At 44.1% G+C, this 14,335-nt stretch overlaps 5 protein-coding genes and 1 non-coding gene across 6 annotated transcripts; 3 read left to right on the top strand and 3 right to left on the bottom strand.

Moving 5' to 3' along the window:
* Positions 1-88: 88 nt before the first annotated feature.
* F5Y00DRAFT_226283 (uncharacterized protein) lies at positions 89-702 on the top strand. Its single transcript, XM_048006314.1, has 3 exons — positions 89-109; positions 327-428; positions 481-702. The coding sequence occupies exons 2-3, from the start codon at positions 353-355 to the stop codon at positions 627-629; spliced, it is 225 nt and encodes a 74-aa protein (XP_047868810.1). The 5' UTR covers positions 89-109; positions 327-352; the 3' UTR covers positions 630-702.
* A 2,262-nt stretch (positions 703-2,964) lies between these two features.
* Positions 2,965-4,728, top strand: F5Y00DRAFT_272501 (uncharacterized protein; the record flags this gene model as incomplete). Its single annotated transcript, XM_048012988.1, has 4 exons — positions 2,965-3,074; positions 3,140-3,313; positions 3,453-3,749; positions 3,809-4,728. The coding sequence occupies 4 exons, from the start codon at positions 2,965-2,967 to the stop codon at positions 4,236-4,238; spliced, it is 1,011 nt and encodes a 336-aa protein (XP_047868811.1). The 3' UTR covers positions 4,239-4,728.
* On the bottom strand, positions 4,666-4,736 carry F5Y00DRAFT_t20. The gene has a single exon. It is a non-coding gene; the product is annotated as a tRNA-Gly (tRNA).
* A 1,324-nt stretch (positions 4,737-6,060) lies between these two features.
* On the bottom strand, positions 6,061-6,944 carry F5Y00DRAFT_258138 (uncharacterized protein; the record flags this gene model as incomplete). Its single annotated transcript, XM_048010654.1, has 2 exons — positions 6,061-6,433; positions 6,544-6,944. 2 exons carry the CDS (start codon positions 6,942-6,944, stop codon positions 6,061-6,063), a joined length of 774 nt encoding a protein of 257 aa, XP_047868812.1.
* Positions 6,945-7,053: 109 nt separating this feature from the next.
* On the top strand, positions 7,054-7,673 carry F5Y00DRAFT_155938 (uncharacterized protein; the record flags this gene model as incomplete). The annotated part of the gene is made up of 1 exon (XM_048004617.1): positions 7,054-7,673. The coding sequence occupies exon 1, from the start codon at positions 7,164-7,166 to the stop codon at positions 7,671-7,673; it is 510 nt and encodes a 169-aa protein (XP_047868813.1). The 5' UTR covers positions 7,054-7,163.
* Positions 7,674-11,164: 3,491 nt separating this feature from the next.
* Positions 11,165-12,511, bottom strand: F5Y00DRAFT_258140 (uncharacterized protein; the record flags this gene model as incomplete). Its single annotated transcript, XM_048010655.1, has 1 exon — positions 11,165-12,511. The coding sequence occupies one exon, from the start codon at positions 12,509-12,511 to the stop codon at positions 11,165-11,167; it is 1,347 nt and encodes a 448-aa protein (XP_047868814.1).
* Between the last annotated feature and the right edge of the window lie 1,824 nt (positions 12,512-14,335).

Raw genomic sequence — 14,335 nt, forward strand, 5'->3', positions numbered from 1 at the left:
ACCCCTTCCCCCTTTATCTCCTACATACACTATGTACATGTACTAAAGTCTTAAAAGACTCATGGCGTTACATCAAACTTATCTGATCCGTTACTTAGTACCTACCTAGGTATGTATGCATGCGTCAATAATATGTTAACTTTTGGTTAGTTTAAGGCCAATCATGAAATCATCAAAGTTAAGGCGTCAGTATGACGACTTGGACTAAGTCAGCTATAACAATCAAACGACTCCATAGCCACATGCAAAGTGATTTTCTAATACTTAACTAGTTGCACGTAAAAATCAAAAGGACAGCTAAACTAATTATACTACTCGATCTTCAGAACATTCACCAGAATAACAACCCGATATGCCTTCCGGAACTGAAAACGCGAAACAGCAATTCATGAGCGGCGTTGAAAAGACGAGGAGGGCTGCTGCTGATGGTGTGTTGTTTCCTACCCTCGTATATAATATCAGTTACTAATACTAGTTTAGATTTAGATAATTCGAAGCAGAATAGCCCCAACACTAAGTCAACCTCGGGAGGCGACAATCCAAAGGCCGGAGGATCCTCGTTCAGACCCATTGCCAAGGGTGACACAAGTTCTTCGAACTACGTCCCCGAGAAAGGTCCATCAACCTAGGGCTTTTATAAAGGTCGCTTAGCTTTACAATGCTGTATATACAATAGAGATAATATTTGGATTAATTTTGTAAACCGTTAATACTCGGGAAATGCGAACCCCAGTCTTGAAAGAATGCTTCAGCCTTAGCCTGGCCTAAAGCTACCCCATGCTACTTCAATATTCATACTATCGCAAGAAAGGCAAAGGATTGGATTAGATGGATTGTAGTAGTCAAACGGACAAATGAAACAGCCCAAATAATATGTAAACGCCGTACTATCCTGACCATTCAACAGGGCAGGCATCAGTCATTATGGTTTCAGCAATGGATACTAGGATATATAGCATCGTTCAAGCCAATGGTCACCATCATTGCACATACGCGTTTCCCAATTTCGTTTCGATATCGTATAATGCGCTTCGAAATCTAGGGACCCTAACGAAACCGCATCTAGCAAATGACATGAATGCTAGCAACGTGATAGCCCCTTTACCCGGTCCTGATTGCCACCACGAGAGGAGGGTCCTACTAACCCAACAAACGAGTACCTTGTTTTTGGGTACGTGAGTTTTAATGAATGAGTTGCCAAAATATCGTAATATTTTAACTATCATAGCAGTGGTGATAATATGAAAGCCCGAAGAGATTGTTTGAGATCCAAGATGTTACTACCAAGAGCCAGTCCACCAGAGCGACCCGGACCTATGTGCAGGAATTCAAAATAGTACAATAGTTGAGGATAGGAAAATAAGTTGGTGGGTTTAATTCCGTTGCCGAGTCTTACTTCGAACTGAAGTATTTCCCTCCTTTAGAGACATTATCGGGAACGGGGAGGAATAAATTTTCAAAAGACTCGATAATTCCGCAATCAAGTTATCACAAACCCAGCCACATACTTAACTATTTCAAGGCAATAAATAAGGAACCCATAAACCCATCACCTTTTATAAGGACCAATCCCAGCAGCGGAGCCTCCTGGTATAGTTGTTCTTTAATTACAACGCCACACTAGATGCCACTACTGTACCCCTATATCGAACGTATAATCTCTTTGCAGCTCTCGGCTTAGGTATCTAAGATTAGAATCCCATGATCAATATCTCTTATATATTCATACATAATGTGGCCACGTCTCTACAGGGGCACAAGAGCTGTGCAATAAGGTATTACCTATCACACCATCTACGGTAAGATCACGGCGTCTCTTCGGAAGCGTATATGCGGCATAAAAGTACTTGCGCTGTCTGCATGAAAAGAGTCGTGCCGTCTTTCTTCGCTTGCTCCTCGTCCGAGATGCATCTGAAGTGCATGCATCTAGGTCTCTGCATTTAAGACGTCATCACAGGAATTCCAAATTCCTGATTAGGTTTCAAATTTGAACAGTTTCTAGTAAATTTTCATTCGTTCCTAAATAGCATCGTTACGATCCCTGTCTCCAGACATGATGTTGAAAAGTTCCGGCCGGGTGTGATCTCGTGGGTAATCACATAGTCTACCTCTCGACCAATCCGACGTCTATCATATGGAAAACAGCCGGCGATAGAGAACACATATCTATCGAGATCGAGTACTTTATTTCCCAAATTCGTTCTCTTCATGCAAGGTGTACCAGGCCGTTCCCATGTCAAACGTTGCCTTTAACGCTCCCTTCTACGACCACAGCCAATCAATTATGAGCCTCGAGGTTGGACCGATACTATTCGGGCAAGGCACTCTCGGGTTAGGTAGTACTGAGCCTTAAAGCAGTAATATACTATATTAGATCCGTTTATACCTAAAATATCCCCTGGTAGTACCGATGTATTATCTCATTGTGTCCTTCATGCCCTCTCTTGACATCTGTTAGACATCGTCCTACTTGTAGCCAGTATAAACAGCGAAATTCCTAATAACTAAATAAAAGAGTCATTTATCTGAATTAACGGAGAATTAATCTACCGTGCTTCCATTCTAGTATTTTCCAGCTTCCTAAAATTTATACGCGGACCACGAGTTGGTCACCTCCCGGCAAAATTCAATCTGGCTAAATGACAACTACGTTCCACACTTAATCTCAGAACTGTTAACCATTCGACGATATATTTATAACTCTATCGGTCTAGAGGACTAGATCCCCTGCTACATACCCCAGAGGCCGAGAGAGCACATGGCTGAGAGATATGTAGGATTGTCGGCAATTGTGGTCTTCGGCGCTCAGGAGACGGGCCCATCGACGTGGGATGCGACATAAATCCCCTCCATTATCCCCTTCGTTGGGTCGTCCAGAGTTGTTTCAATCTTGAGGCGTTTTTGGATAGACTTGGGATCGACAGCCTGCTGTATTGCTTCGGAAAGGTCGCCAATACCAAAAAAATGCAGTTAACAAACCTCGTACTCCTTGCCGCCGCGGGCATCGCGCCCAGCGTTAACGCAGCGACTCTTCGTTTCTCGTGCTCGCAGCTCGTTGTCGAACGTCTAGACCCGTAAGCAAACACCAAACCCCGAGGCATCGAAGAACCGGAGATTTTTCTAACAACATTATTCCTAGTCTTGTCAACCCCGGAGAGAACCCGTCGCCTCATCTTCACCAGGTTGTCGGAGGAAATGCCTTCAATGTCAGCATGGACCCCAAGGTACACGACTTGCCTTCGACGGCAACATGCACTTCCTGCACACCGACTGAGGACTTCTCCAACTATTGGACCGCCGTTCTCTTCTTCAAGTATGATGAGCCACTTTTCCTCATTTCTAATTTACCGAAGTACCTACCAGTGAGATAATAATGAATCGGAATTATCGTTAAAATTTTAGCCCAACTTTAAAGGCGGCATGATATTGTATACTAATATTTGTCTTCTCAGGGCGAGGAACGGAACGCTACACCGCGTCAACACCTTCGGAAACGAGCTCGGTTTCACAGGTGCTAACGGCGGTCAGACCGTCTACTATCTCTCGTCAGGCAAGGTGACCGCTTTTAAGCCCGGTTTCCGCATGACAGTCGGAGACCCGTCCATCCGCACCTCTGAGGAGCTTAACCGGAGATACAAGTACATGGACTTCACTTGCCTTGCCTCCTCTATGACTCGGGGCGGCCGGACCACATACTTCCCCAAGCAGCCATGTGCGGCCGGTATCATGGTTAGCATCCGCTTCCCAACGTAAGTGCCCATTACCCCTTTCCCCATAAGCGATAATAACTTACCGACCCCCTTTACAGCTGCTGGGATGGCAAGAACCTGGACAGCCCCGACCACCAGAGCCACGTCGCCTACCCTAACGGTAACGCATGCCCATCAACTCACCCGGTCACGATCCCCCAGGTCTTTTACGAAACTTACTGGGATACCCGACCCTTCAACAACAAGGCGGAATGGCCCGCCGACGGATCTCAGCCTTTCGTCTGGTCCTTCGGTGACCAGACCGGTTACGGTATCCACGGTGACTACGTCTTCGGCTGGAAGGGTGACGCGCTCCAGCGTGCTATGGATGCCAACTGCAACAGTGACCTATTCGCTAACCAGATTAACTGCCCTACCCTCCAGACCCAATCCCTCGACCAGGCCAACAAGTGCACGAAGCCGAAGACCGTCACCGAGAACCTCGACGGTTGGCTCCAGGAACTTCCTGGTGGGATGCCCATCAGCTAAAGGAATTTCTCTAAACCGGAGTGTTGTTTAAGGGATGTGAAAGTGCTTTGAGGGAGCCAGAGCTTTCACCAGCATTCCCCCTTTGACACAAGATAAATTCCTCAAGCCTTATACTTAATAGTCGATTATTTTATATATCTAGCCGAATAGAATAAATTTCTCGCTGTAAACCCGAGTCGACCGAAGTTTGATTGAAGCCTTTAGTAACAATGTAGTCGTAGTCATATCAGCTGTCTCTGCCATATTATAAGATCTCAAGGATTGTATCACCAAGAATTAAGTTGTTAACTCGCCAAAACTTCAGTTATTGCACTTCGTTCCCAATTAAGATCATAACTGTGCAATGATACCCCCAACTTCCGCACATCGTATGCCGCCTCTCTTGAAACTCCTGCTCCCACATGCCAGGGTAGCAAAAATGTAATGCTGCATCAGCCGCGAATCGAACGCGGGGCCCATCGATGGCAACGATGGATTTTACCACTAAACCACTGATGCTTGATTGGATTGCTCCTTGGTGAAATGGCGATTTGAAATATTTTTCTATATTCTCAGTGTGCGTTCTCCACTACCGTAGGACCCATTCTTCGCCCTATTGTTGAGTTAAACTAGCACTTTCCGAACAGTCGGGACCCAGTTCAGCCCGTTCTAGATCGCCAATCTGAACCTGTCTGGGGGAGCTACGTAATGGCCAAATAAAGTCATCTCCTGACAATCTTGCAGGTTTAGTCTGTTACGTACCTAATATACATGTGAAGCTACCAGATGTTAAGGCAAGTCGAAGCCTCTCGTATAAGATCCAGCAATGCAAAGTTTATCTTATCTTTTATAGGTTCCCCTATTTCTCTCCCTGAGTATTTCTTCCATCCTTTCCACATCTTCTCCCCTGGGAAATATAGCCCCGGGGCAACATGTGGAGCTACCAATTGTAAGGCTTTATGATGAGTAAGAAGTTGATCAATTGAAGTTTACGAGAGAACTTCATTCTCTCAGACTAATCTAAGTAAGCTAGACTAAGTAATTTATATGACGTATAACCCAAGTACAAGTACAAGCTAAACCATGGCTATCGATCTTTAAGAATATTGTGAGCTTTGTGTCCCAATGGTACAATAGGATTGGGTTGGTTAGCTCCTTTTATAAGATATTGAACGATTCGATTTCGTTGGGTATAGGGGTAAACGGTGTCTTCGCTGTGTACCTGTTTCGAAATCCCATCAGCGCGACGTTGGATACTTCGAGGCCTCTCGGCGATATGATCGTCATTCTATTCTTGTGTCTCTCTGCGACAGGTAGCTGGTGGAAAAAGGCGGATCCATCTATACTTGAGGTGCGATATGTTGACCCACTCCTTTGCCACCATAATGTTGGTGCTGCCTTGGTTTTTTTACGAATTCCATCATCTGTTACCAAAAGGCTGGTATACACTGGTGATTGGGTGGTTGCGTCACGCCGGGGTTGCCGGTACTTGAACCACATCTTCGTTGTCGTTTTCTTTGATATCCTCAGCGTAGGATCTCATTTTCTTCTGTGCAGGTTTATACGACTTTTTCGATGCTATCTCATCAATAGGCTAGACCGCTGATATAGCTGAGAATTCTTTATTCCAATACATTTTTCTGGGACCCAACTGCCTCGATATCCGATGTTGTAGGCCTTTACCAACTTACCCATCACGTTCCGGTATGGTTTTTCCGTCTTGATGTAAGGCATGTCTTCTGGGCGTTGTGCGCCTAAAGATGGTACTGTTTCTGTCTTGTTCTTATCTCCTCGTATGGCTGACCATACGTCTTCTGATGTCTTCTCATCTGAAGTAAGCGCTTCAATTACTTCGCTGGTGAGATCGATTTCGCCAGTAATCCCATGAGAACTCTGGTAGGTCGTCCAAGGAACTTTTTTGTTCCTCGGTGTAATCAATCATGATGTTGTTGTAGGCCTTTACCAACTCACCCATCACGTTCCGGTATGGTACACTACTGCTTGGTTGTCCATATGCATTCATCTTCATCAGTATCTCCACTACTTTTGGAACATCGAACCAAGATCTTGGGCCTGCTATACACACTGCATGGCACCAGTATTCGAAGGGGTCGTCGATCCATTCGCCGTCCTTTTGGAAGTTCTCTCGGGTTTTGACGAAATAAGAATTTTCAATAGGGATGGTTCTACGCCCGGTTGTTGTGACCTGTCCCCAACTATGGACTTGTTTCATCAAGTTCTCGTATTGCTACCCTATATCTCTCAGAGTAGAAAGCATAGTCATTCCGCATTAAATACCATATTCCAACGCACGGCCTCAGCTCACACGTTGGTACAGGGACTAGTGCTAAATGCTAGGGGTTGATGAGGGCCAAAGAATTCGTAGGGGATGATTTCTAAATCACCCAGGGAGACATTTGGTTTAGTAGTAGTTCTTCTCCTTGAGTCTTCTCTGGGACTTTGCGGGTGGAATGATCGATTTCCAATCCTTTTCTGCCTCGATGGCCATTCTTTTTTCTTGAGAGTCAGGATAGTCCGCAACATTAAGCCTTGTCTTTGAGCTAACGCTTGGCTCATTTCGAGCCATGTCGCCCCATCATAGTAATCTATGGTGATGGTAGTCGGTATTTCTTGTTGTTGTCTTGTGTTCGATATGTTCCTTAGTGGTATGGGATCTTCATTCATGCCGATTAATTCTTCGTCTGCGAATGGGTCCGTTCCATCCATAAGGAAGAGATGCCGGAGAGCAGTAGAATCTCTAGACTCTAATCTCGGAATTGGGCAAGAACTGCATTAACCCACCAACTGTCATTTGGGATAAATATCCATGCCCAGGAATCCATCTCGGGAAAAGAGTGTAGTTCCTGCCGTTGGTCGGTTCTTATTATTGATACCTTGTGCTCGGTTCGGAATGACATATAGTCCAAGCGTTATATCGATGAGTTGATGTCTTCATCGTTTAAGAGTGGGGTATCGACGTCTCTCGCATTGTCGCGTGGTCTGATTAGTTGCCCTTCGCTTCTTAGACAGGTGTTCAGCACCAACGGCAGCGGTAGTACCAGCACCTTTGCCTTTGGGCTCGGGAGGGGGGGCTTAAACCACTCCGCCGTGGGCTGCGGGACGGGTACTTTGTTGACGTCGAGCCATTCGCCCTGTTCGATAGGGCGCTCTTTGACGTATTTGTCGTACAGATCAAGATTGTTGGGAATCCAGTGTCCCTTTTTCACCGCTTCCGTGTGTATCTGCAGTCCAACGACTGCTCCGTGGGGCCACTTGATTTGCATCCTGTCCTGCTTGGTTAGAACCGGTAAAGTTAAATACGCCGGTTTGGTTATTATTGCCGCCTCCGAATGGCAGAGTAAAAGACATTGTAGTAATAGGTATTGGGAATCTAGGGTATTGCATTGTTGGCCCGAAGGCTTTGCTCGAAGTGGAGCTACCAATTGTAAGACTTGAGAGTGAGTAAGAAGTTGTTCAATACAGACAGGGTTGGACAGATACTTACATAAACCCTCAGGATGTGCTTGGACTGAGCCTTAGTATCAAATAAGTCGTTGAATTCTTATTTAGGGTATTAGAGATATTTTATCGTCGCATAATCTGGTCCTGCATACCCCCCCTGGTGGTATGCCCTATTTCCAACATGGAAACAAACGAGATAATATAATAATATAGTACAAGAGCAGGTCGGAGACTCGTTGCGTTGTTGTTATGATGTTTCTGTTGCATGTTGGCGTTGGCGTTGTTGTTGTGAAGTTATAAAAGGGGCTGGAAACGTCAGGATTGCCTGCCGTCGAGTTCTATTATGAGGCACTTCAGGCGGTTATGCAAGGTGTAAGACATATCGTCCAGGCATTTGAGCCCAACAAGGCGATTTTCGCGCAGAAGCTCCATCTTGTCTTGCATATGATCTAGACCTTGCTAGTATCTCCGATTTGGTTGTGAGTCCGATTCAAGACTATTTTTAAGAGTATGGCTGATTGGAGTTCAAGCACTAGAAAAACAGCGGGTTCAATTGTCGAATATAGCGGCGGAGGCTTGAATCTAATATAGATAGAAAGAAGTAGGGGTAATTGTTTTGTACATTGCTGAAGTTGAGCAGAATAAAACAGGTAGTTGGTAGGTAATAGGTAGAGGGATTTAAAATATTTTAAGGATGTAGTACGATGAAGCTCGAAGAAAGAGAGGCAGGTCTTTATATAGAATCGAGTGTGAACTCTATTGTTAGAAGGTCAACGCGAACCTTAAGATTGAGTCACTTTTAGGTTTTTCTGTATTTCTTGGAGGCGTGCTTGCCCGCCCATATGGGTACCTAAATAAAAAGAAAGGAAAAAGAAGGAGCGAAAGCTACTCGGCGTGGTAACTACCATAGCGGCAGAATGTAGGTTCGTGGAATGGTTCCAACTTATTACAATGATTTCATGTATAATAATGTTTTAATTTAAACCAAATGATTCTATAAGGTTTATAATGATTTTATAAGGCCTATAATAATTCTATAAGGTTTATAATGATTTTAAAAGGGTTGGAATAATTTTAAAAGGTGGAATGCTTTTAAAAAAATCGGAAAAGTGGGTTTAAAAATTAAAAAAACGCTAAAAATTTAAAAAAACTAATCTTTAAACTTATAGCTCCCGCATTTGTGTTACCTTACAATGGAGGTATTTAAACGTTTAAGTTAATGGGATAAAATAGTTAATTTTATCGAATTAATATAAAAGTTTAATTAATTTTTACTTTTATAAGTTTTACATTAGAAAAAACTTAATAATTTTTATTTAAAAAAAAATAAAATGGAATTATTTTATTTTTAAGAACTATTTCGATATTTGCAGAATAGTTTTAAGCTTTAATCTTATCTCAGTAGCTCAGACCTCAATTCGAGGAGCCTACCCCTTCCCCGCCACAGGCGCCACGAATCCTTGGTCTGTGTGTTTGTATCTGTAGGTCGGGGGTGAGGCGTTCCTCGAACTGAGGTCTGAGGTTGCTGTGGAGCCGTACCTCACTAGATGTGAAGATTTGGTGATAAAAAATCAAATATTAGGTCTGCAATAACTTAATATACAACAACAACGTACAAGATGCCTTCTATTTTTATAACTCGGGGCTAGTATTTTGCTTTCTCTACCTCCTCATCTTTTTTGCATACCCATACGGCTTCGCGTTCTTATATACGAGGCCTCAACGTTAAAATTCACTAGATATAAAGCACCATAATCAACACCATAATCAACAATCAACAATCAACAATCAACAATCAACACCACAGTCAACACAGCGTATAAAAATAAAATGCCTTCTATTTCAACCGTATCCTATCCTAATACTATCGCCCAACCCTTCCTGCCTTTATATACCAGGCCTTGACGTCTTGCGGCTACCGTTGTTGCGGTTGACGCGTTGCGACCGGTGTTGTGTAGCTATTGTTAACAACACCCACAACGCCCGCAACAACGCCTACAACCAAATATAAAATGCTATAAGGGCTAATAATTATTGCCCGAGCCTTCCCGTCTTTTTTTTATACCTATACGGTATTATATTCTCGTATATTAAACCTCAACGTCTATTAAGACGCGTCTTGCAACTAACGCGCTACAACCAATATTGCGGCTCCCCCGAAAGGCTTAAACGTATAGATTTAATCGGGAAACCTAATAAAAAGGTTAATACGATTGTATAATCAATTAATACTTATTGTAAAAACGCGTTAATGCTATTGTTTTTAATGATGTTTTTTCATACAACAAGTCAATTTTTCATTAAGTAGTTGTCCACAGTAACCTTAGACCAGAGTTTCGATGTTTTTTTGGGGGGGTTGTACGGGTTGTGATTGGCTGGGGAGTGGTGTGGCTGTGGGGGGTACATCCCCCCGAACTAAACATCGAAGAATCTGGTCTGAGGTCACCTGAGATAACTTTAATCCATTTTTATTACCTATTATTTAATTAAAGGCTTTAAATTGGTAGTGGGTTTTGCATTTTATTAAGCTATTTTAATTTTAGCAATCATTCCACGAAACTACATTTTGCCGCTATGGTACCTATCTAGTAGTTGCCCCGTAATCGCTATTAGATCTACATCTTAAAGCGGCGTAACCATCGTTCTTCTCTTTCTAAAGTTATTACAGGAATGGAAGTCACGATTCCCGTTGCCCCATTTCATTATTCCATCACCTAAAGTTAAAGCTACGCCAGGCAGGTGGTCGTATGATTTTTCCTCGAAGATTGCCTGCATGTAAATATATACATGAGCGGTTTCCAATAGTTAGCTCCTTCTACTCATACCTATAAGGTTAGCCTTTGGAACTTACTATTGTCACATCTCTTAGAAATTATACGAGTATCAAATATGTAGCTGGGAAAGGTGTAGCGGAAAAGCATTCTTCTTTCATATACACATTTCGTATTATAGGATAGATATACCTTAGGTTAGGTACGTAGGTAGACAGGTAAGGGTAGATAGATGTATTTAGTAACAATCTCTAGTAAATGGCAGAATAGGGGCAACCCTCCCCCTAAGACAGCAATTACAAGTGTACATGACCTCAATGACGACGGGCATTAGAGTATATACATACATAAGAATAATATATCTTGCGGGAATAAATCATGTGTAAAGACAATATTCAAACAGCCCAATCGAGAAACTTATGCTAATGAATGCCCGATCTAATGCTAAGATACAATACGCCAACCGAAACTATTCGGATTTTTATCGAACGTGATCCCAACCGTACGCCGTGCATCCCTACCGATGCGAACCTCCTTAACCCAAGTCGCAATGCATTTTTGCACCCGCAATGAATCCGCCTGCTAATTTTACAATCATCTAACCAGCCGGCATTGTCCGTTCGACGAAACTTCGACTCGCCAGCATTGTGTAGTTCGAGAAGTATACACCTGAATGCTGCTATCTGATTTGACTAGCTGTCTGTCCCAACTACTCTATGCAGAGACCTTCAGCGGGGGTCCTAGTACCACTGGCGAAGACTTCTCTGGCGAATCTTTTTGTAGCGTTTCTTCACTGGGTTTAGCAGCCGACGAGGTTTGGTTTGGTTGCGATGTGCTAGTAATATCAGCAATTGCAGAGCTTGCTGATCTACCGAGCCTCTTATTCCCCTTGGCCTTGGTTTGAACATTCTCCTTCGTATCCTTCTCGTTTTCCTGGGAGCTTGAAATGGGTCGTAGCGTTGGTCGCCGGGCAGCTCTTCTACCCCGCCCAAACGAATCTGAACTTCGTAAGTAATATTCTTCGTCCGAAGAGTCAAAATCGGCAGTGGGAATTGGTCGTACTCGACGGCTTTTCTGCTTTGTCGTCGCATCAGAAGCCTCTGAAGACTCTATCGATAGGCTTCTACTCCTTGTCCTTCGATGGCTATGGTGCTTTCTGCTCGATGTATTTTTCCTCGAAACAGTCTTGTGAAGTGTCGAAGTCGATTCAAAATCTGTCGGTAACTCGCCGCTCTTGAGTTTAGCCTCTACCGCCCTTTCATGAACTAGTCGGCTTAAGCTAGGCGCGTCACTCATCGTCGTCTTACGACTGACGTGGCTAGCCATGCTTCCACTTCTACTAACTGGCACTTTACCCTCCATGACCTTCGCAGGCGGTGGCGGTTGCAACATCCACAGAGTGGCGTTTTTGTTCGTAGGCTTCTGTCGCACAATCGGGGGATGATACTCATTGACAGGAGGATTCCTCGGCGCGAAATAGAAGTTATGTCTGTCTTCCTCAGTAACCGGCTTCGGTTCCATCCCTAACCTTGTTTCTAGAAGTCGACCGGCTGATGATCCCGCCTGCTTAATCGCGTCCATCAGCTTATGACCTGTACGGGACAGCTCATGACCCCATAACTCTTCATCTTCCCTTTGGTAACGCTTTCGGTTCCAATCGTCCGATAGGGTAGTTGAGAAACTGAGCTTGCCGTCTTCTGCCACGGCAGTATGACTACTTACCGGGCTCGTGCTGTCGACCTGCGTACTGCTTTCGGCAACGCTTGTAGTTTCTTTGCCGGAACTACCCAGGCGCTTTTGGCTGGCACTCTTACCACTACCGCCAGTATACTTCTTTGACTGTATTCTCGGCCCCATCATTATTTCCTCCGACCAGTACGGATTTGTATTGAAAGGGTCCGGGTGTCGGTATGATTTAGGGTTCTCAGCCTGGAAACGCGCTTTCACCTCACGCTCCTTCTTGGCCAGCGCCTTGGATTGTTGATGATGCCTTGCCTGAAGACATGGTGCACAAGATACGACGTAGAATATGGCAGATTGGACAGCAACGCCGAACGACATGATAGATAGAGGATGTTTTCTCCGTAAGGGGGGAGGGGAGAAGGTGACGATATGTACAGGTGCCCGTTGAGGCTTATATCGTGGACGGGAAAGCTATCTTTAGCAACGGCATTGGCGGAAGTGATTTAAGGTACTTCGTCGGGAGGTGCTCTAGAAATCGTATCGAGAGTTTAAGTTCGGTAATTGGGAAAAGGTTCGCAGAGAACGCAGCGTCACACGTGAAACTGAGTTTAACTAAGAAGACAGGACAAGTTTAATTCTTAGTTTCGTCGAGCTTGAGTCTAAATAGAACACAAGCTTGTCTCTTTAGTATGTCGAGCCGAGGAAAGTTGGTCGGTATGGAGAATAAGTAATAAGTAAGTACGTGGTCATCGACTTCCAAGACGCGGTTGCTCGTAAGATAACTTCGCAAAGAAAAGGGGGTAAAGCTGATTGCTATGTAGAGGGTTCGGTGAGATGTAAAAATCGCTCAATTGGGATATGAGACTTATAAGTTATAGGCTGGACAAGTTGATGCTTGATCTACCCAAGTAGAAATGAACGTGGAAACTAGGTAGTCTAGTAAAGTAATAGAGCAAACAAGTAGCCTAGAAGTCGTTATGCTGTGTCCAGGCGAATAATTAACCAACAATACAATTGAATAATAATAAGCTCGGTCGGCAGACAAAAAGGTCTCGATTTTCAACGATAAAAGTTAAGGAACAAGACTTGAAGCCGCCGCCGGCAACGAACGGGAATAACTAACGAAAGGGAAGTAAATGAGTGGAGGGAATTCGGAAAAGCGAATTCAGGATTCGATGTAAACTGCGTAAACTACAGTTGGCGATGGACAAATGGTGTGGACGATCCCACGCTCTGCTGCATTTCCCTGCATCCTAATGTACCTATGCTACTATATACATAAATATATAATGCAGAGCATATGATGGTTAGCCAATCGTATCGAAGAGAGAAATGGGGATTTGCCTAATTACGCTCATCATGTTTCAACGCCACAGCTTGGCTTCGTTCACAGAGCAGGGATAATGGTAATACAACCCCTGTAAGTGCAGTAGTCACTACATTAGGTACTGTTAGTACCTACTCTAACTAACCCCGTATCCTCTTTTGCCTCTTGCCTCTGTGGTATACCGCTAATTCAACACTGCTAAACCATGCTGAACCACAGAAGGTGGGGTTCATCGCCTGATATGTAGATTGTAGTCTCCGCAGTGTCCGCTAATCCATGCAATCCACGATCCACCATCGTGGCACATTCATTTGCGCATCCGTCGCTGCTAATGGCTGGCCTCGTTTGCTAGGAGCTCTTTCGGATCCAGGCGTTCAGCCCCTCGTTTTGATCCTCGAATTGGAATTTGGATAATCCTTCGCTTAGCGTACATACATAGTTACAACATGCCTGCACAATCTCACGTTTTACCCTTGGTTCTTGGCTTATATATTGGCTTGCATTATAACTCCCCGCACAGCATCTCCAGGAACCATGTAACTCCCGCATCTTGATAATCAACCAAAAAAATGCATAATGACCCGCCATTAAGAACCCAAATTTTTGATCTAAGATCCCTTAATAACTGGGCAAACTCGATGCGGGAGATGCGGGAAGGGGGGAGTATACAAATATGTATTCGCCTATCCTCTATTTACACGTATACACGTGTAATCGAATACGGCCGCCTACCTGGTTAAATAATGGCTCAGCCATGATGACTGGCCATTGATGACCACGATGATCGTAATGGTTATGATGACCACACGTCAGAAGCTTAGTGATCCAACATTTTCCCCTCTATGTACTACCCAAGGATCGCCTACTTCAACGGC

Source organism: Daldinia vernicosa, assembly GCF_022497035.1.
Source record: "Daldinia vernicosa strain CBS 139.73 unplaced genomic scaffold F5Y00scaffold_5, whole genome shotgun sequence".
Taxonomy (NCBI): domain Eukaryota; kingdom Fungi; phylum Ascomycota; class Sordariomycetes; order Xylariales; family Hypoxylaceae; genus Daldinia; species Daldinia vernicosa.